The following is a 23,513-nucleotide window of genomic DNA, read 5'->3' on the forward strand; positions in this document are numbered from 1 at the left end:
ACATGTAGAGGTGGCATCGCAAAACTTGTATAACTGGAAAACTTGTATACATGCATATATATAATAAATATATATAGACAAACATTGAGTCAAAAGTAGTAGTATTTTATCCCATTTTCACAGAGAGCAAAACAAGGGATTATAGGATAGACCCACAAGTGGAGGAGGGGTCGCTATCTACGTTACAAATAAGGTATATTTCAAACATGTTTATGACTTGGATGTCACTGACTTAGATGCGATATGGGTACAGGTTTTAATTAGGATCATAAAAATTCCTTGTCGGTGCCTTGTACTGGGCCGCCATGAGTACTCACTGTTGGGGTGTAATGGAAGAATCCCCTTCATGGAGCCGTTAGTGGGTGATGGTAGGTAATTCAAACAGGTTATAACTGAACCTACAAGAATTACTGACACAACTTGTTCACTGATTGATCCTACGATTGGAAGGAATTTAGAATAGCTAGAAATAGGGTAATGTCAAACGTTAGGAAAGCAAAACGAGCATACGATGATTAATTAGATAATAGCGTAAATATGGAGATCGGCTCTAAATCACGGTGGCGTCTAAAGCATGTAAATCAGTCCTAATAATCAGTTTCTTACTGTCATCTATCAAGATACTATATTCGACAGCGACCAAGAAACTGCTACAGCTTTAAACGACTTCTCAGAGCAAGCTACTGTAGACGAACCTGACAAAATCGTACCGGACCTCCAATATCACAGAAAATTAGGTGAGTGATGTACTTTTTTCTTTACAAGTAACTAAAGCCAATGGCCCCGATAACATAAGTAAGAAAAAACTTCGATTTTCAGCTACTTTATCCAAACTCTTAACCAAGCTATTCCATCTCTCCCTCCAACATTCCTAATTTCAGTATATATGGAAACTGACATCCGTTGTACCCATACATAAGGGTGGAATTCACGAATATTCTAACTATAGACTAGTTGCTTTGTCTAAAGTCTTTCAGAAGTGCATTTTCAAACACACTTACATTTTCTTCCAACTATACCCAGCCAAAAAAGAAACTTCACAATGTAATTTTTAAATATACTAAATACTTTTTCTCTGATGATACATCTATGTATCAGAAATGGGATCCCTATCTTTCGACTCTAGAAAAACGTTAGCAAAACCCACTCAAACCCATCCATTCGCCGTGCAAATGACGTTAGTGATAAAATCAGGTTTTGCATGTGCAATCGATCACGTGATCTTCGCACTGGCAAATGTGACGGGTCGTTGACATGTTGCAAGCGGGAAGATCAGTGATTGACGTCGCAAGAGCAATGGGATGCAGCCGTCGTACAGTGTATGACTTGCCAGGTCGTCTACATCAATCCGGCACCACTTCTGATCGCCCAAAGTCGGGTCGTCCACGTGTGACGTCACGAACAGAAGACCGTCAAATCGTCCTATATCACCTACGTAACAGATTTCTGGCGGCTGCACGAACCAGGGCTGAGATGTTTAGAGGTCGACTGTCCTCACAGACCATTCGAACTGGGTTGCGGGTTGCCAATCTCCATTCGACTTTTTATTCTTGGGACTTGACATTCTGTGTATGTACCCATGTTTTGGAACGGCGGTGTAGCCTAATGGAACTGATTGTGGCATTGTCAGTGTATCGAGTACATCACACAGATCTCAGCAATGCAATAATAAAAATTTAACCATCTTACCATCTCTCGTTCTTTTAAAGTGCCCTGAAGAAACAATGTGAAGTTTGTTTTTTGACTCAGAATACATCATACAATTATCAGAGCTCAAAGTCTGTATTTAGACCTGGCGATTCTACTAACTGATTTGTATCAAAAGCACTGGAAAGGGGAAAATAGATCGTGTTTTGCGATACCAGCAAGGTTTTTGGCCGTGTTTGGCATGAAGGCCTCCTGGTCAAACCCTGGTCCTCAGGTATAACAGAAACATTATATGACTGGTTCAAAAGGTACCTACAAAATAGGAAACAGTTTGTCTTTATCAACTGTCATAAATCTACCCAAAGACCAGTCTTAGCTGGTGTCCCTCAAGCATCAGTGCTTGGACCTTTCTTTTACTTATCTATATCAACGATCTTCTTGATGGTATTCTGAGTGACAGGACGCTCTTCAATGATACTGAATAACGATTTATCTCTCATCTCAAATTGGTTAAAGCGGTTGAAATTTAGCATAGAGTGAGTGAGCTGTAATTTAACGTCACATCGGCAATATTTCAGCCATATCGTGACGAGAACAAGCATGACTATAAAGAATATGTACATAAAATAACTAATATAAAACCCGTCGTCAAAGTACGGTAAAATAACTAGAGTATCACCATTCGAATTTATAACTAGCATATGAGTTTAAAACTAACAGCACGATTTGGACAATGCATACCATAAAAATAGGCTATAGACAACCAACAACTGAAGGTAGATCGACATACTAAGGACCAAGGGGTCTTACATTGCTTTTGCTACCTGCCTGGACCCAAGCTAGATTTACACCATCCCCTCAACCACTGTAGGTTGTAGGAAAATGTAGCCGAAATTGGAAATGATAAAAATACTACGTTCAAAATATTGGTAAGTTTAAACTAACAATCGCTGCTGACAATTAATACTTTCTACTTACAAAACATATTATTCGAAATCTATCTGATAATTCTATTGCTTTAAAAAATCAATGATCAAATGATAATTAACTTTAAAAAGATCATTACTTTTTTTATTTAAAATATTTTCCCTCGTGACAGCAAAATCAATAAAGTCAAGCAAGACAGGCTTGATCGTGACTAAGATTCCTTCATCACAAGGGATACAAAACGGAGGAACGTCACCTTAAAGTGTATATTCGTGAGTGTATCTAGGCCAATGCGACATCGTCGCACAACGACCTCCTCACATCTGGACTGACAACCAATATAGGGTTTTATAGCATGTAATTTATTGATACCTACTTGGGTGTCCCACTTCTTCTGCGTCAGATCACGGATATAAAATCTAACTGTAGCTTTATAATCTGAATATCGAATCAGAAGTGGTGTCACAGATTTGTTGAGTGCTGCCTTTTCAGCAAGATCGGCCATTGCGTTCCCTGAGATTCATATATGACTGGGTACCCTACAAAAGACGATGTGACATTGGCTAGTAGCAAGATCATTATATAACTCAATAATTTCAAGTGGATGTTTACAAGATAAGTTTTTAATAGCTTGAAGACATGAAAGAGAGTCAGAAAACATTATGTTATTAGTGTTTATGTGTAGGATCTCTTTGAATGTATTTGAGAGCTGTTAGTATTGCGTTTGCTTCTGTTGTGAAAATAGAGCTGTTATTCAATAATCTAGAAGATATTGTTGTAGATCCAATGACAGTGGCACATGCAACTGCGCCACCATCCTTGGGCCCATAAGTAAATAAGGATTTGTATGCACTATATTTACATTTTAATTGATTATATTCTTGTTCATACTGTAATTCGTTAGTTTCTGAATTTTTAAACTTTGTTGGTGTTAGGTCAACATGTGGACTCATGAACTTCAGGGAGGAGATGAAAGACGTGAAGGAGATATATTCTCCAACTCAATCCCAGCAGCAGAAATGTATTGTTGGATTCTTATCCCAAGAGGAGGAACAAGTAAAGATTTAATATTATGCAAATTATAAAGAGGATTAAAAACGCAGTTGTGAGCAGGATTGGATTCATCTGAATACTGTAAATCATTAAATTTTCGCGAGCATGATATTTTTGCGAAAATTGCGAATGCTCTCAAAAATATCATGACGCAATTTGCTGGTAGAATGCAATGAATAATCAGCAAACAACCTGTCCTATCTTAGCTTTATTATTCACCATTTCATATAAATTAACACTAGATCTAGACAATACATATATTAAGCAATGACAACAACGCGGAGAATGACTAATTACTAGCATTACTCGTACTCACGTGTCACATGTCAAACAATGGATACCTGAACAAAAGTCACTCAATCAGTACGTCCGATAGTCCAGACAGGCGCCAACCACGCAACACACATTTCTTTGAGACTGTTTGAAAGGCCGAGACCATCCAGCGGGCGTGGAGAAGTTTCATGACACTTATCTGGAGATCAACAGCTTTGCCGACGCTGACTAAACTGGTCCTTCATCAGTGCCAATTTATTAGAGTCATTCCATTTGATTTAATCCATTTGAACTGTTTTAAGCTTATCTGGCCTATGCAGCAAGTGTTGTTTTTAGGTAAACATCACTGATTGCATACATGCGGAAGTACTCAGTGGTGTTCAAGATTAGCGGCAAACTTTAATATGTGATTGGATTTACTTCAGACTAAACTTTCAGATGCAAGTAAGCTTTGAAACTGTCAACTAAACTACTTTTTGAGAATTAGGCAAGTCGTAAAAATATCATGCGCAAAAAAATCCGTGATTTACAGTATAACTTTGTAGTACATTGTACAGACGATTTCAAACGGCGAAGTTTCAAAGATGGCTCATCGGCCTCAACGTAGAGACTATTAATGGGAGATGTTCTGAAAGATCCAAGGCAAAGTCTCAGGCCTTGGTGATGCACGGAATCTAACAGCTTTAGGCTGCTTTCACAGGCTCCACCATACACGATGGCACCGTAATCAAGTTTCGATCGAACAAGAGATCTATATAAGTGAAGAGTATAGTGTGAACTTTTAACAACTCGAGTGCCTTCAGGCATTTGGCTTTGAGGTACTTAATATGTGGCAGAAAGGTTAGATGCAAGTCAAAGATGAGACCAAGAAATCTAATTTAGCATAGAGAAACTGAGGCCATACTATTTACTAAAAGTTGTTTTTCCAGTCCCAAATTTCCCCTATATATGGGTGGTGTTAGAATATCAGAAGTCAACAGCCATAAACACCTAGGTATAACTTTTCAAAGCGCGAAACACTCTTCATCCTGTATAAATCATTCATACTTCCTATATTTGGTTGCTGCGATCACATTTGGGATAACTGTACAAACGGACAATCTAAACTACTTTACATCCAGACGCTCTCTGAACTATCTGAGGTGCGGTAAGAGGCTCGAACCACTAACGTATTTACAGAGAAACTGGACTCAGATCATTGACCGAAAGAAAATACTTCCATAAACTGTGTATATCTTATAAAATGTCTTGGCTCCATAATACTTATCCCTCTGTGTTCCTCCGAACATTTCAGAATTGACTACGTTTGAATTACGTAATTCTAGTAACGTACTGAACATAATGGGTAGATCCACATCTTACAATGCTTCCTTTCTACCCTCTGATATCCAAACTCCCTCGCTAGTCCGACCCGAGACATCCCAACATTTGCGCTGGTCAAACGTATTATTAACAAAGATAGACCTCTGAATCCAGATTTCAAAAAGTATGCTAGGATCACACCTTTGTCAAATACTATGCCAACTCCGTCTTGGTGGTAACGACGTGTGGTGTGTGTGTGCGTGTGTGCGTGTGTGCGTGCGTGCGTGCGTGCGTGCGTGCGTGTGTGTGTGTGTGTTTGGGTTCAGGGATTAGTCGTTCTAAATAAACACAAACTTCTATACAGATTGTTATAGTCTGTTTCAGATTATCATCTGAACATACACTTTATAATTTATAAGTCGACATTTATTAAGTAGGAAGCAGCATCTACAAACATGACATCAATTTCACAACATTGGTATCTGGTCTTCAGAGTCTGGAGCTAAATCTGCAGATCTCGATACTTATTCTTCTTGTACATCAGTCTACATGTGGCCTGAAGTTGGATTACTGAAAATTCATTCTTGGCCTGCGTGGTTAGGGTTAGATGACATTCATAAACTTGTACAGGTTAGGATAGAGTGTCTTAATGGCGTTATTGAGCTTATGGTACACACATTGATACACTTGTACAGGTTAGGATGGGGTGTCTTGATAGCGTTATTGATCTTATGGTGCCACCCTTCAAGATGGTTTGTTTTACGGGGACCCTGGGTGTCAAAGTTGGTTCCACGTCTGGCGACCTTTCTGAACCCACTTCTCAAGTAACATATATATATGTATCGGAGATGCAGGCTATAACTCAGAGCGTTAATCCCGTGTAACAACACTGCTCCTTTGGGCTTGGGACCTAATGGGAATAGGGAAAAATAGATTTTCGGCTAGGCGGGGATAGGGAAAATCGAATTAATCCCTATTAAAACTTTACCTTATTATCGGTGTAAGTCCAAGAAACTTTACTTGGTACCCATCATCATCATCATCATCATCATCATCATCATCATCATCATCATCATCATCATCATCATCATCACTCTGGATATGTTTTGTGTTCCTTAATTAACGTGTGACGCCTGAAGGTGTATGTTCCATATTATGTGGGTAGAGGCATCAATATAGACAATGTACCTGTTTGTCAGTCCCCCAAAACCTGTCCTATCAAAAATTATACAGATCTGTCATCAGGGGAAATAAATATTGTTTAAACCAATAAGGGATTAAAGGAGATTGTCACTTTCCGGTGATTTCTTCTACTAAACCAACAGGAGTTGGGGAACTGAGAAGATCCCCTTAACATAGGGTAGTTGTTTACGGTAGGGAGTAGGGCCATTCATTATGCCAGACCAGCATGGCTCAGTTAATTAGTGTCATATTTTCTTCGGCGTTTTGGGAGGTCTGCTTTATGGGGAAAGCCCGGACAGACCAGTGCCTCTACTATTAGTTCAAACAACACGCGGCATTTACCGGTCTGGCATATTGAACTGACCTGAAAGAGAGATGGCAGAATGACGTATACAGTGTGAGATTAAGCTGCACAGAGTATACAGCTGAGAAGGCATTAAGAGGAGGCTGTCCTGGGTAACGTTATAATAATTCATGTCAAATAATTGACATATCTACATAGTAAATTCACAGATATATAAATGATTTAAACAATCTAATATGACATCAGTAGGGCTGGTCTTCGCGGTGCTGAGTTTGTGATTTCAAAGAGAAGGAGCACCCAAGTCATATCTGAGGGTTATCTTTACACAAGGAACGTCGAGAGACAGACGTGAGTATACTGTAAGTGTATCAAGTCAACCCGTAGAGGAAGGGTCTCAACTGTTGGAAATAGTTTGAAGAATTTCACAGAACATAGCCATCCTACAGAGGATAACCAGAAGGTGTGCTTTGTCAGTAACCTGGGTAAGAGGGCAGGGTAGGAGTCTACACAGACGCACATCCTCTACAACAACGAGCGCACCACCTTCGACGACGATGAGAAACAGACGATGCCATCCTTCCCTAACATGAGCAGCTCCTGTGCCACACCCGACAGACGACGAGGCTGTTTGGAGGTACAGAGAGGAGTCTCCAGACGGACTCCCGACGTACCCGGAGCAGCCTCATTCAACGACTACGCAGTGAGAGAGAACCTGCCCACAGCAAGATTCCGACAAGCCCAGTGGAACCACCACTCCACGACAGGTCCTAGGATGAACAACAACCTGGAGGGATTCCACAACTGCCCGCACAGACTACTCCCACATCGACATCCTAACGTCTACACATTTGTTGAAGTCATCAGGAAGGTGGAATACTCAGGGAGAGCCGATATTGCCCAGACAGACTTTGGTGAAGCAGAAAGAGGGTGTGTCGCTTCAAGGAACAGCTCGGTCTTGGACTGACAATTCCTCTCTAATTCAAGAACGCTGTGAATTATTGAATTATTGCTAATTTAATTAATACTCTTGAGCTATTTAATTTACGCTTGAGCTCTGAGGGGGGAATGTGGTCCTTCACACCAAATCAGAGAACCTGGGCACTGGGGTAAAGCGCTAGGGTGACCGTAAATCACAAATGTAACGTTAGTGCAGTGTTAAAGAATGGGAGTCAAGGTTAACCTTCGTATAGGTTGCTGAAAGGAACTCCCGGATGACTGCCAGGGTCCACAACTTACACAACACAGTAGCCCGGGATGAATATGTATGTACTGAATATTCCAGTAGCATGTGTCAACCCGCATGGCGGTATCTCACTGTTATACCGTGGTCATAAAACCAGTCGCTTTATAAGTGATATTACCATGTCAATAACCTATACTGCCTCACTTCGACTAATCCACGCCAGACGTTGTGGGCAAGTAAAATGTTACTTTTACGTCCGCATCAGTCACTCGTGTGTGTGTGTGTGTGTGTGTGTGCGCGCGCGCGCGCGCAACAAAATCTCCGCCATTTGTGCTAGGGTTACAGAATGTTCCCGGCGGCCACGTCAGTCCCCGTTTCCCCGACACATCGTGAAACGTGACGGGTGGGAGACAACGTGGGAGACTGAACGAGCAAACGTGACGTCCGTCATTGCTGTGCATGCCGTGCCAGATTTTTAAACTGTTCAAAACTTTGCCAAGGCAGTCACGGTACTATAGAGTCACGGTACTATAGAGACACCTAGTAGTAAAACAAGGGGGAACGCACCAAAACAGGCCGTAACAAAGCCGGCAGAGGGTCCGAAGTCGGACGGGAGGCATGTGTATTCCCCGGCATCTCACAATCCTTTCAGATTTTGTCACGTTCGGTCATGATTGTTTGGCGTTTTGTCACGGTTGTTACACCCTTGCGGCCCGTGTTGTCCAGTTCTCACGGCAACGTTCTTTCAGTTGTATGGTCGCCATTTCCTCCCGTTCTACCACCACGCGTCCAGGCGCCAGACGGCCGTTTACAAGGCTGGCGAGATACGGCACGCTGAGTTGTTGAATCGTCTGGCTTTCCCTCTCTGCGGCTGATGCTGGCCTTCTTGCTGACGCAAGGATTCGATGTATGCACCCAGGAATCCCGCAAAGACAAAAAAAGTTCTTCATCGCGGGGTCTTAGTCAGTATAATCAGTATATTTTCAGGAGGTGGACCGTAGGTATGTCAGCCTACACAGAGAGAGAGAGAGAGAGAGAGAGAGAGAGAGAGAGAGAGGCGCAAGCCACTCCGCACCCCCACCCACCCACCATACACAACCACACGCCCACCAGACAACCACACGGCTACCTACCCACCCACCATACACAACCACACGCACGCACACACACCACACACAAATACATTAACACACTCACGCCATACACAACCACACGCCAACCCACCACACACAAATACATAAACACACTCACGCCATACACAACCACACACCCACACGCCCACACACCACACACAAAGACATAAACACACTCACGCCATACACAACCACACACCCACCCACACACCATACACAACCACACGCACGCACGCACACACACCACACACAAATACATAAACACACTCACGCCATACACCACCACACGCACGCATACACACCACACACAAATACATAAACACACTCACGCCATACACAACCACACGCCCACACACCACACAGAAATACATAAACACACTCACGCCATACACAGCCACACACACACACACCATACACGCACGCACACCCACCACACACAAATACATAAACACACTCACGCCATACACAACCACACACCCACCCACCCACCATGCACAACCACGCGCACGCGCACGCGCACGCGCACGCGCACGCCCACCCACCACACACCAGACGGCCGTTTACAAGGCTGGCGAGATACGGCACGCTGAGTTGTTGAATCGTCTGGCTTTCCGTCTCTGCGGCTGATGCTGGCCTTCTTGCTGACGCAAGGATTCGATGTATGCACCCAGGAATCCCGCAAAGACAAGAAAAGTTCTTCATCGTGGGGTCTTAGTCAGTATAATCAGTATATTTTCAGGAGGTGGACCGTAGGTATGTCTGCCTACACACAGAGAGAGAGAGAGGCGCAAGCCACTCCGCACCCCCACCCACCCACCATACACAACCACACGCCCACCAGACAACCACACGGCTACCTACCCACCCACCATGCACAACCACACGCACGCACACACACCACACACAAATACATTAACACACTCACGCCATACACAACCACACACACACCCACCATACACAATCACACGCCCACCCACCACACACAAATACATAAACACACTCACGCCATACACAACCACAAACCCACACGCACACACACCACACACAAATACATAAACACACTCACGCCATACACAGCCACACGCACGCATACACACCACACACAAATACATAAACACACTCACGCCATACACCACCACACGCCCACACACCACACAGAAATACATAAACACACTCACGCCATACACAGCCACACACCCACTATACACAACCACACACACACCATACACGCACGCACACCCACCACACACAAATACATAAACACACTCACGCCATACACAACCACCCACCCACCCACCCACCATGCACAACCACGCGCACGCGCACGCCCACCCACCACACACAAATACATAAACACACTCACGCCATACACAACCACACGCCCACCCACCACACACAAATACATAAACAAACTCACGCCATACGCAACCACGCGCACGCGCACACACCACACACAAATACATAAACACACGTCATATACAAACACACGCACGCAAGTTCGAGAATAAGGGCCCAGGTAACCTGGAAGATGAACTATGTCACGACACAAGGGATCGAGGGCCCATGGCGAATTCAGACCTAGACTCACTACACCAGCACTGCCCACAGGACTAACAACAGCCTTGAAGGTTAGCGTCGCAAGTTGAACCAGCAGACGTGATGCCATCCCAGCATCTTCAACTTCACCCCTTCAAGAGGTACAGCCGGTTACAGAGATGAGGGCCTCCAACGGAGGCGAAACGTCGCCAGTGTTAGGTTGACGCCGACCAACGCATCCGCCGAGAGATCTGGAGACCATAGGATGGCGAAATCAAAGTCACAGATGGTGTTGGACACTTGCTTACAGTGTGGTGAGTATGTTCCAATGTCTAAGATCACAACGTCGATCATTCGTCGACTGCATTTTACTAGTCTGAAATTAAAAATGCGACTAATTCTGTGGGCGTTTGAGAAATATGGGTCGCAGAATTCACAACACGGACAAGGTGTCTACACAGTGACTTAAACATGACTTACGGAACAATGTGTCTTCTCTTAAACATGACTTACTGCACACGGTGTATACAGTAAAACATAACTTACTAGACAAGGTGTATACACTTAAACATGACTTACTGGGCAAGGTGTCTACACTTAAACGAGATTTACTGGACAAGGTGTCTACACTTAAACGTGACTTACAGGACAAGGCGTCTACGCTTAAACAAGACTTACTAGACAAGGTGACTACACTTAACCATGGCTTACTGGACAAGGTGTCTACACCTAAACACGGCTATAGAAACATAACAGTTGTAGAAAATATAAATTATAATATTCGAATGTCCGACAGAATATTCATTTTCAGATACACATTTGGATGGAAAACATATAATATCATGTAACATAGATGTATCCGTATACCAGTGAATTAATATTTAAGTAGAGCCATACATGTACAGCCTATACATTAACGTTTATGTCACATCCACCTTATATCACCTGTGTAACACACCATAATCTCGAGTGGCACATCAATGTTCGCTACCCATTGGTCAAAACTGTCTGCACATAAACACGGAAGCATGCAATGTTATGAACAAAAACACCGTAAGTTCAAAAATAAAAAATGTTATGCCGAAAAAATCGGTTTGTCTCATTCTTTCAGTTCAGATTTAAGTCATTTAGTGAGGATGCTCGTCGAGATAAATTCGTTACCTTGTATTCGCGATGTTGCTGTGGAGATGTATCATGTCCGAGGTAATTATCACATGGTAACGTACAACACAGATACAATGCTATCAACGACACATGTTCACGGAATGCATGGTATGCTTTCTCACAGACATCAGATAGTCGGTATGGAATTACATACTAGTATTTATGGAATATACTTTTCAATATAACAATACATCACTCTTTATACATATGCTTGACATACATACGTCTGAGAGCCAACATTGGGTACTGACTCTAACCTTTATGTGGTTCGTACAAATCCATTTCATACCCGGCGTTATACCTGCCCTTGTCTATAGACGCATTGTTATACTGCCCAGCGTCCATATAGTGGTGGTCCTTGTCACGGTCAGTTCGAGGGAAACCACGCCTAGTCAGGAACAACACGCACAGACCCACCCCAGTCACTCCGGCCACGCACCCGCACACAATGGACGCTATGATGGCCGGTTTCATGGCATGATTTCCCCCAGGTCTTGAGGCTGTTGTGCCAGGAGGCCCTCCAGACGTTGAAGCTAATAAGCCAGTAAGCCCTCCAGTTGAGATTGTTGAGCCAGGAAGCTCTCCAGAGGTTGAGGTCTTTGAGCCAGGAGGCCCGCTAGACGTTGAAGCTGTTGAGCCAGGAAGCACTCCAGACGTTGAGGCCGTTGATCCAGGACGCACTCCAGACGTTGAGGCTGTTGAGCCAGGAAACCCTCCAGACGTTGGGGCTGTTGAGCCAGGACTCACTCCAGTGGTTGAAACTGTTGAGCCATAAAGCCCTCCAGACGTTGAGGCTGTTGAGCCAGGAGGCTCTCCAAAGGTTGAGTCAGGACGTCCAGTGGACGCTGAGAATGATGTGTAACCTGGAAGCTCAGTGACCACTGATAGTGTTGTAGATGTGTCCTCTGTAGATGCAGATGTCACAGTAGTTGCTTCTCTGCTTCCGATTATCGATTTAGTCACATCTTTGCTAACAATGGGGATGGCAGCAGTTGTAGGTGACATTGTGTCTTTGTTTAAGCCCGGGGAAGTCTTGCTTGCAGATATTATGTTTGCAGTTGGTCCTGAATATATGACGACAGGTGTTCTGACGAAGTCGGAGACCCCCGATGGGCCCGTCACAGTCAACACGACGTCCCTGGAACAACGTGACGTAGGAATTAACCATATGCAGAAGATAATGGTCACAAGTGGATGACTGACTTAGCTCAATAACTTCACTCTCAGCACCGCATTATCGGATGGTGTCAGAGGTGTCAGAGGTGGCCTGATATGACACTGGTGTGAAGCTGACAAGCCTAGGAATAGAAGCGGTAAGCATGGCCAAAGGTCAGAGGAATAAGGTAAAACTCAGGCACGGAACTAATCACGACGAAACGCACCGAATATTGTCCACCTGGTTACTAACCCTGCGGTAGATGGCGTTGTCATATTGGCTGTAACGGCCACAGTCCCCGTGTAGGTGTGGCCTTTCGGTATGGTGAAGACGTTGGGCTTTACAACAGGATTCAGAGCCTAGAAGCAATGGTATATCTTTGTCAGGCACAATATTTTTTTTCAAACTGGAAATGGTTTACTAATATTTGGAGAGCAAAATTGGAAGGTGTATTAGAGATCACAACTCTTTATTGCGGAGATAAAACCGAAATATTCACAAAAATATAACAGTATAAGTGTCCTGTTTCGCTGAGTAATCACGTTAGACGTAAGACCCAACCTACGTCAGTAAGGTTCAAGTATTCAGAATATGTCCTTCTGGATTCATATTATTGGAAATTATGTCTGCATGGTTATGTAAGTTTAAACAGTTAATAGCATTAGGAAGACAGTCACAGCTACTTTGAAAATGAGTCCCACGATTGCTTCTTGATACAGACGTAATTCCCCATTTCCAGTGAAAACACCGAACTTTAGAGATTGGCGATTTGTTTATTAACGTAGGCGGGAAAATTGTTCCAGCAATATTACAACAATCCACACATTTTTAATGCATATGCAAATTTTCAGTAGTGATGAAAAAACATCTCCATGGCTATTTTTGAATGTTTATTAACCATTGGTTAAGAATTATGTGGAATTATATCCCTTTCCTCAGGGCACAGATGCACATACGGGTGTGGTGATCCTGGCTAGGTAGCCCAGCAGGGAAGGCAATCAAGCCGGACAGTGAGTGCATCCAGTTCTCTATAATAACACCGTGTGCTATTTCATTGCGAGTAATAGTTTTCACAAAGTAAACATTGTTTTCCAAGAGATGTATTTACAACACGAGCGCACATAAACATAAATCAGAATCACATGACATTGCATTATGCACAACACATTTCAGGAAAAGGCGAAACTAATCAATGAACTTTGACCTCAGTGTACTGTTTGGGTTAGCATTCAATCCATATCAAGGCATCAGACTAAACATGAGCAATCGAACTGATCATATCAATCTGCTTTTCCCGAGAGCAGACTTTAGTTTATACTGCAAGTGAAGCAAGACAGCCACGCTCAAGTCACCTGAAGGTGGTGACGACATTTCTGGTGTCATATTGTATACTAGACCTTTTTGCACTTCTGGACTCATGTGTCCCAGATTCCTGGTCGTTTTTGTGTCCTGTTGTTTTGGTCGCGCCAGGTGTGATTGACCTTCCACGCGCTTTCGGACAGTCATAGCCTCGATGTGACCATTCCACTTTTGCAACATATGTCATATTTGGAATTTCACTTTCTCAGTAAAGTACAAATTCTAGTACTTTTTCGGTAGAGTCCCATCCGGGATTCGAACCCGCACCCTCAGAGTCAGGCACCTAATCGCCAGCACACAAAGTCAGCCGCCTAGCCCGCTCAGCCACCGCGACTTCCACCGTGGCCGAGCGGGCTAGGCGGCTGACTTTGTGTGCTGGCGATTAGGTGCCGGACTCTGAGGGTGCGGGTTCGAATCCTGGATGGAACTCAACCGAAAAAGTACTAGAATTTGTACTTTGCTAAGAAAGTGAAATCCCAAATATGACATATGTTGTATTTTACCACTTTCTAAATGGCATTGTGTAATCATTCCACCTTTGGATTTTCTGTTGATGAATCCTCTTGAAGTAATTTATTCATTTTTTCCAGGGCCTGTCCACTGAATCTGCCAATGTTCCCGTGCATCGACATGAAGACGGGCATGATACACTAAACACTGTATGCATGGCGTGATGTTCATAGACAAACACCCCTTCCTTTTCTGTCCTACTCTAAGTATCACCTGTGTCCATCCCATGTCTTATAACTGTCGTGCGTCGTTGCTCTCCCCGCTAACTACCAACTTATGTACTTAAGTCCTGTCCAAACGTTGATGAAGTCCGTGTCTGTGTCTGGTGTCAGTCGACCGGGAACTTTATCAGGCAATCGATTGAGGACTTTCTTCTTGCTGTCACCTGAAAGTCGTGTCCATTTTATCCCTTACCGTCCCTATCTTCCCACATACTGAACGACACCCAGAGCTTCTCACGCTTTCCACTATCCCATTTAAATATCTAAGTGTCCCTTGCCATAATTTTGTTAACTCTTTATTCCTTGCTTCCCCATCCTGAATAATCATTCTTTCCAGACATTCCGTGATTCTCATCAAGAGATGTATCTCGGCCAGGACAAAAATGTCGATTCCTATTTCAACCAGTGGAGTGTGTAAAACTCCAAACTGGAGCTTATCTATGTGAGATCCCGCCTCATCAATCGTCCTGTACATGCGCTCGTTAGAATAGTACACCCAGTCATGCGTCATGCTGTGTCGGTCCTCCATGTGCACTATATTGCCCGAATAGAGACAATAAGTGCCATTTTAACATGTGTCGAACTGATTACACCAATGGAATTCTACGAGCTTTTAGAGCTTATTTCTTTTGATCCAATTTAAACACAACATAAACAGCCTTTCACTGCTGCCATTGTTCTAAATGTCATAACGAGGTTAACATATCTGTATTGTACAACTAATGTCGTTACAGAAATTGGAATCGGGCGGGTGTAACTCTAATACTCATAGTGATGTTTTCAAGGGTCAACATACGCACACATGATCGGATAGAGACAGAATCCACGATAGTCAACATTTCCTGATTAATTAACTTTGTTGAGAAAACAGCATTGTTCTGTATTTTACAGGCGTGTTCCCTTACCGCCTGTGGGAATTGATCGCCATGAAACTAAGCATATTTGTCCCCTAAATTACCATCGGAATGCCACAGACAATAAAATTCATAAACCCCCGTTAAATCAGTAAATGTGTTAAGTTAAGTATTGACGCATGACATGTAAAAATGGTAGCATGGTAATGAAATACGTGTTTGTGTTTGTGTGTTTGTGCGTGCGTGTGTCTGTAGTGTGAGTAGACACTGTTCTGATTCAATTTAGTTGAGTAATGGAACAAGTTTTATTTCTATAATTATGACACACTTCATATGTATGGACAACACCAGATAGTCAGAATTTATACATCCTTACTTTCACCATCAAGAACTAAAGCTAAGAGCGCCCCTGGTGAGACACCGCGGAGTGCCATGCAAGGGCTTTTGGTATAAAGGCGGACCACAGGAGTTGTTTTCTATATTGAAGGACATTAAAATATTCAGAAGATAGAACTGCAAGTCCTATGGCATGACGAGTACCATGCCCTTGTTTGCACGGTTGGTTGGCATGAGTGTACATGAAGAGCCAACTGGGCCATGGCACAAATAGTTGGACATGTTTGTTCAAATGATTAGCCAGATTACGACACCTCGTCTCACCTCTGTATTTTAATGGTAGTTTTGTTATTTATTTAATATTTTCATTGAAAAACTATGGTCATGTGGTTGGATATGTAAAGCAGGACAGTGTATAAACACTGGATGAGCAGCTAGACATAGAAACGGCAAGTCTGGCCTTAAGATGAGCTTCAATCATACATACCGTGTTTAGTGATGTGACTCGGGCACTGAAAGATCCAGAAGCTCCATGATTCGCCACAACAAAGGGAAGGCGTGCGCAGTCGTTGCTCATGGTTGACGACTCCCCTGCAGAAGTACACGTCATAAAAACGTCTTGAACGCAGGTATGGTGATGATCCAACATCGTTCAATAACCGCTTGCTTCCACTCTACTACCGACTTGGAACTAAAGGAGACCAGTGAGAGATCTAACCATTGGGTTTCCTTGTCACGATATATTCGACACAAGAGGTATAACTAATACACATTCCCGTTATGTCTATCTGTAGAGTGTACGACAGACATGTGGAGGACACAACGCACAGTTGACTTTACTTCTGACAGCGATTTCTCATGAGTATGGAAAGGAATTTGTCACATTTCTTTATTGCGATCATTATTATTATTTACAGTTCAGGGCCTGGGACTCTTCTGTACAACACCTTGACAGAAATTCTGCCTAGCCGAACCTACCAAGAACCTTCCATCAAGAACCTAGTCTAGAATGTGACGAAACACGGCGCTTTCCAGAGCCAGTCAACTGACTGAGAAGGACAAGACTCGAGAACAACGGGGAGGGTGAAAACGGGTGTACTCACGGCGTTTTGTCAGTAACATTTACCGAAGGGAAAGAAAATTTAATCATATTTCACTGGATGTATCAAAACCTATATGTTTTTCTGCCTTTATGTCTTCTGTTGTTTTTTATATTCCAAGGGATGCTATCATTATTGATTTTCGCAGTGCTCACTACGTACGTTGTCCAGATCGCATAGCGGAGACAGTTAGATAGGTATCGGGCCTGGCCATCATCATGCTGTCATTGTACCAAATGAGGGCATCCACTCACAAGATGCTGGACAGTCTCATTAAATTCATGTCATAATGTACATTTCACACATACATTTTATGCGAAATCCTACATTGAAGGTTGTAATATCGTAACTATTAAATGTTTGTTATTGCTAAGTGACAGTTATTTGTTTAAGAACAGGTTAAGTGACAGTGAGTTGTCAAGCGCATTATTTAGATAGGGACTCGATAAACAGACCGGTTCTTAAAGAGACCAGTTTAACAGTATGGCTACGTACTTAAAGGATAAGGTGAAAAGTGTGGCTACTGAATAGATGAATAACATGAATATGCATGCCTAGATGGCTCGCCTTTCCTCAACCTGGTTACCTGCCGTCATGTTGAAGGAGACCGTGAAGTCTGATTCCGGAGATACGGCCGCCTGTAACACCCGCGTGAACCTGTGTCCATGATGATCTGTTCCTGATATTCCGAGACGCACGTCCTGCGGGTTGAATACAGTAAACAAGGTGTGGACACGTGTTGCACCAACATAGCGACATACACGTAACAAAATTAATAGTAATAATAATCATATACACCACCACCATGTCAGACACTGAAACATGCCAGCCTTTGTACACTTTTGTGAAATCAGGACTGGGAATAGTGAATCATGATCTTGTGATCAGATCCAGCTGAGCAGATCCAATGGGCGGGTCTCACCAAGAGCAGATAATCAACAAACAATATTTTAGTTTCTTAAAACGTATATCATTGCCATACCCAAAAAAAGGAAAATAGCTTAGTACACGTACCTGTGCTGGCAGGTTAATTGCTGCCATATAAAGGGCGCCCCTTCGTCCAACGTGTGTCAGTACTACAGATTTGATGATGTCACCATTCAGTGTATACAAAGTCACACGAGTTATATTCCTTGTTTTGTCCGCACCATTAACTTGTATTGCCACAGTTAGATTTGGTCCTGAGGGCAGAGAAATTTGAAGACCATCTAGTCATGAGGGACAAATACCTGGACAGGTTGAACACGATACCAAACTGTGATGATAACGCACCTGCAGGGGGATTTCCTGGCACTGAGATGTCGTAACCTGTGACTGGATTCACCTTCATGAACTGGCACTGAAAACTGACGTCACTGTTCCCTTTGACGATGACGTCACTTTGCTGCCTGTCGCCTAAGTGAACTTTCCATATACCTTAGTGAAAGAGAGTTGGATTAGATGCGACAATGAGCACTAGTGACATATAACAATCATATTTGGGGCTTTCCCCACAGAATTATCAAACACGCAAGGTACTACATCTTGTTATTCACACTCTTTCACTGTCCTACCTGGGGTGGGCTTGACTATCTTGTACACCAGAGCCCCAGCACTGTCTACAACCAGTTTGTCATTCATTACTGACACTCCTGGAACAAATGATTGCGCCATAGTTTCAGTGACTGACCTCACATATCAAGTATAACGTGACAGAAACACTACCGTGAACACAACCCAATAATGTTCAATTTCCCTGGTTACACACTTTCAGCGTTAAGATGTAACTGCTCAGAAGAACATACGATGAATTTATAACTGGCCCACGTAAAGCATTTTAGCCAAACCACTGACCTGTAGGATCATAGAGCTGGATGGCTGACTTGCTCACGTGACCAGTGACCTCCACAAGAATTAATGCGAGAGCAGAGTCCACTCTAAAAGTCACATCACGTGATGCTGTAGCGTTTACATGGGTCACCATGACTACCACAGGCGATGTCTGAAAGGGAGAAATAGTAACTATTTATTCAGCAAACTTGACACTTCAAGAAGCAAAGTGCACTTGGTTAAGTCATATCTATGGGATTCCACTTCACAATACATAGCACACATCCATTCGTCCCCTCTCATGAACTGTGATGCGAGTGTATGCGCTGCAAGAACCCTGGTATTGGTGTTATGTTCTATATCTGTCACATTACCGTCGATCTTAAATATTCTATTCCTCATATTTATCTACTGCCCCCGCAGAACGGTTTCAGCCACTCCCATTTATACATACACACCCATGGCAGTTTATAGCCACTCCCATACATATCTACATCAACACACACACCAGAGCTAGTTTAGCTACTGTAGTACTGTTGGCTTGGTCTACATGTTTTAAATCTCTCTCAAAAACATTCTATTCCCATCAACACACCCACCAGAGCTGCTTCGGCCACTGTAATACTGGAGGCGTGGTCTACATCTGTCTTGTTGCTGCCAATCACAGATCCACCACTCAGAGCTGCTAGGTGAGAGTATATATCAAGACCTGGAGGAATAGTTTAAAATAGGACATTCAATAACATGCCAACGTTGCCATGTTCTATAAACAGTAAAAGCCAAAATGTTTATTCAAAGTTTATCCTTTTTGGGATGAACGTTAACACAGCCCCAGAACACAGAAATGACCTCAACACTAGGAATAATTTGTTATGAGAACGTTTGGGGTTTTTTTCCAAAGTGTGTGCGTGGTTTTCTTTTTCATCGTGATGCTTTTGTTAGTATCCCAGCAACATTACAGCAAGGAACACCAGGAGCGGACTTTGAACCGTGTATCCATATGAGAATGAAACCCGTGTTCGGACTGGCTAGGCAGCCCAACGACCGTTGTTGTAGGACCAACTATTGATTTCCATACGACATTGGAAGGATCACTAAACATTGTTGAAGTCGTTCACCTGAACTCCTTTGATACCTTCTGGTTCCTGAATCTCTGTTCCGTCGCCTTAACAGGTGATATATTGCCCGTGGTTTTGTCAAACTGTTCGGCACAATCTTCATCCGGTTGTGCTCTAAAACTGAAACGGGAGAGGAGAACGTTTCGAGTACAACTTTATAACTCGGAACGAAAGAAACACCAATAAAAATCTCGTAATTATCACCTTTTCTCGACTATTATAAATTGAGTATATATGCATTTGTGTGCCTTTCAAAGGAATTTAACAACGTTTTCTTGTTATTCTGGCACACTCTTGTGTAACTGTCATCTTCACAGTGTATTCCCCGTCATATGCATTCACTGTGTAATGTTTAAATATACACCTGGAAATTAATCAAGCAACACCCCAATTTTTTCTATTGGAGCAACTTTGAAGTGTTCTGACAATCAAAATATGCCGGGTTGATATAGTTTGACACTTTTTTATTCAACAGACGATCTCTGACAAACAACTTAAAGGGAAAAAGTATCAAGACTTTGCTTTATTGCAACGAAATCCAAATTCTTAAAACTGTCTTAAATTCATGAAAAAATGGACACAATTTACTATTCATCCACAGACGTTGTTGTCAGGTGTATTAACACAAATGTCACATGGAAAGAAAGAACAGTCATCTGAGAGTCTGCACACCGACTTTCATCAATATCTAGTGTGTCCTCCCTGCGCACGCACCACCGATTCCAGACGCCTCCTCATTCCTTGGATGAGTCTCCGGATCTGATTCTGGGGGATCCTGTTCCACTCCTCATGCAGGGCAGCCGTCAATTCGTTGAGATTATGGACTGGTGGGTCTCTCTGCCTCACACGACGGCCAATAAAGTCCCACAAATGTTCAATGGGGTTGAGGTCAGGGCTCATGGCAGGCCATGGAATTCTGTCAATTGCATTTTGCCGCAAACAATCATTTACAGCATGCGCCCTGTGAGGTCTAGCATTGTCGTCCATAAATATGGGTCTCGTTGCCAGAGGATGGTTCTCAAAATGAGGTACCACAGCCCTGTCAAGAACCTCCTGTTGGTAACGAACACCGTTAAGGTTGCCACGGATGGTAATGATATCCAACTTGCAGTTCATGGAAATGCACCCCCATACCATAACGGAACCTCCCCCAAAGGCCACAGTCTCCTGGATGTTCCGTGGAGCCATTGCTGTGTTCCTCTGCCTCCAGACCCGAGTACGACCGTCCACCATGTGCAGCAAGAACCGGCTCTCATCTGAGAAATGGACCTTCCTCCAAGAGGCAATGTTCCAGTGCAAACGGTCATTACACCAGGCCAGTCGGGCTACCTTATGGGCTGGAGACAGTCTGGGTCGCTTGATTGGCCTCCTTGCCCGGTATCCTGCAGCTTTCAGACGATTCCGAACAGTCCTGTTCGAGATGGGTCTCCCTGGAAGCCACTCCTGTCTCAACCGAGAGCTCGAGTCGAAGGACCTGCGCCGTACAAGTCTCAGTAAAGCTCTGTCCTCCCGGACTGTGGTCTTCCTGGGTCTTCCTGGTCTAGGCAGGTCTTTAACTTCATTAGTGGCCCGGTATTTTTTCAAAAGTTTTGAAATTATGGAATGATGTCGTCCGATTTGAGTCCCGATTTGTCTTAGAGACATACCAGCATTCCTCATGCCGATTATTTGCCAACGAGTGGCCTCTGATAATTTCCTACGTGCCATGACATTGAAATGAATGAAAAACCGAATGCAATCGACAACCTGCGCTTGTAAACACCCCAGGGAAAAAGTGCATTTTTCGAAAGTTGAGGTTAAAGCAATGCACGTGCGCTGTGCAAGCTTCACGCGCGTCATATCAACCCATGAAAAGCTCATGCTGTATGTCAATACATCAAAATTGAATAATCAATCATCAAAATTACTTCGTTAAACTTTGTTAAGTTTTTATGTGTCTTTGAATTTGGTGTTGCTTAATTAATTTCCATATGTATATAAGGTTCACCAAAGAAATGCTCGCTAGAACATTTGCCGGGCGTAAGTAGCTATATTTACACGAGTGAAGTATACATTAGAAAGTGATTGAACAGCAAGACAGGAAGAGCACCAAATGTCCAGTTTTTTTATTACTAGGATACAAACATACAGCATTTCTACTCACCGTTATTAACAGCATGTTGTTTGTTTGGTAACGTGTGTGAGATGTCAGCGGGATTACTCTGGTGTTTGAAGTCAGTGTGTGTCACACACAATCCCTGTACAACACAACACATTAACACTACAACCTCAATCGTCACCGCCATATTGATTCTGACAGTATGCGCGGCCATCGTGCGCATGTTTTCATCAGGCATTCCTGAACTAGGGTAAAAGTTGTCATATTTGCTCAGCAACCGTCATTCTGTAATCTGACGTTCTGCACTCCACAGTCGTATAAACAAATACATTACTGTCATTGATTCAGGGTGTGGTGTCGATTAGCTGACAGGGTGTGCTCCCATGGAGCTGGTGACCTCAGGCCAAAGGTGAGAGATAGCTGCTATCTCTATGGACAAGTGGACATTTTGCATGGCTTGTATGTACTATCACTAGAGCACATATTGTTCCTTTGTCTCTAAAACACGTTGAGGTACGTCGTCTGTGTGGCTGAAGTTGACGTTGGTCATCCACATTGGATATGATTCACCACTGTTACACAAAATGGAGTTGCAACTAAGTGCCATTCTATCATTTTGCGAACCATGGGCAAGGATCTCGTGTTGTTTATCTCATGACGTCACAACGACGCACGAGTCCCACACAGCTGAGACAATTCTTGTCGCCAAATATCATAGGGGCTTGTATTGCTGAAAACAATACGTCCAGGGTCCAACAAGCCTACACTGATATCCATATACATATAAAGAAGGAAAGGGATGTAACGCGCACAAAGTTGTCGAACAACCCACTTTCGATTATGGGCGAATTCTGGGTGGGAAATTGAGGAACATACACCGGCAATCTTACTGTAATAAAGCCAGATAAATTCCCTTTCGAATAAATCCAAAATTATCAAAATCGGTGCACTATGTGCCGAGTAACTTTGCTTGGAACTCGGGAAAAGACAACGTTTTCACTTGTACACCAATAACCTGCCCACGAAAATCATCGCCTCTCGGGGAAGAAATACGATACGATGTATTTCACTTTAAAACAGCGATACATCCCTTTCCTTCTTTATATGTGTATGGATATCAGTGTAGGCTTGTTGGACCCAGGCCTTATTATTTTCAGCAATACAAGCGTCTGTGGCCAATATGTTTAAGCTGAAAGGTTAGTTTCGGAGCTGGACGAAAGCGTGGCTACTGAAGGTGGATTCCAGTAA

At 43.2% G+C, this 23,513-nt stretch overlaps 1 protein-coding gene across 1 annotated transcript; it reads right to left on the reverse strand.

The window, feature by feature from the left end:
- Positions 1–11,327: 11,327 nt before the first annotated feature.
- Positions 11,328–22,576, reverse strand: LOC137299053 (uncharacterized). The gene is made up of 11 exons (XM_067831538.1): positions 22,311–22,576; positions 20,168–20,287; positions 19,649–19,758; positions 19,074–19,221; positions 18,794–18,871; positions 18,513–18,656; positions 18,255–18,421; positions 17,827–17,941; positions 16,628–16,731; positions 13,113–13,219; positions 11,328–12,842 (listed from the first exon to the last, which is right to left on the reverse strand). The coding sequence occupies exons 1-11, from the start codon at positions 22,501–22,503 to the stop codon at positions 11,957–11,959; spliced, it is 2,172 nt and encodes a 723-aa protein (XP_067687639.1). The 5' UTR covers positions 22,504–22,576; the 3' UTR covers positions 11,328–11,956.
- Positions 22,577–23,513: the final 937 nt, after the last annotated feature.

This window comes from Haliotis asinina, chromosome 10, assembly GCF_037392515.1.
Source record: "Haliotis asinina isolate JCU_RB_2024 chromosome 10, JCU_Hal_asi_v2, whole genome shotgun sequence".
Classification (NCBI taxonomy): Eukaryota; Metazoa; Mollusca; class Gastropoda; order Lepetellida; family Haliotidae; genus Haliotis; species Haliotis asinina.

Bases quoted from the DNA above. Each gene is read 5' to 3' on its own strand.
- LOC137299053 (XM_067831538.1), bottom strand. From the start codon at position 22,503: ATGCCTGATGAAAACATGCGCACGATGGCCGCGCATACTGTCAGAATC. The intron at 19,222-19,648 runs GTGGGTGTGTTG...TCTCCCTTTCAG, and splicing joins CAGTGGCCGAAGCAGCTCTG to ACATCGCCTGTGGTAGTCAT. The intron at 16,732-17,826 runs GTAACCAGGTTG...GTACTTCTGCAG, and splicing joins CTCCTTCAACATGACGGCAG to GGGAGTCGTCAACCATGAGC.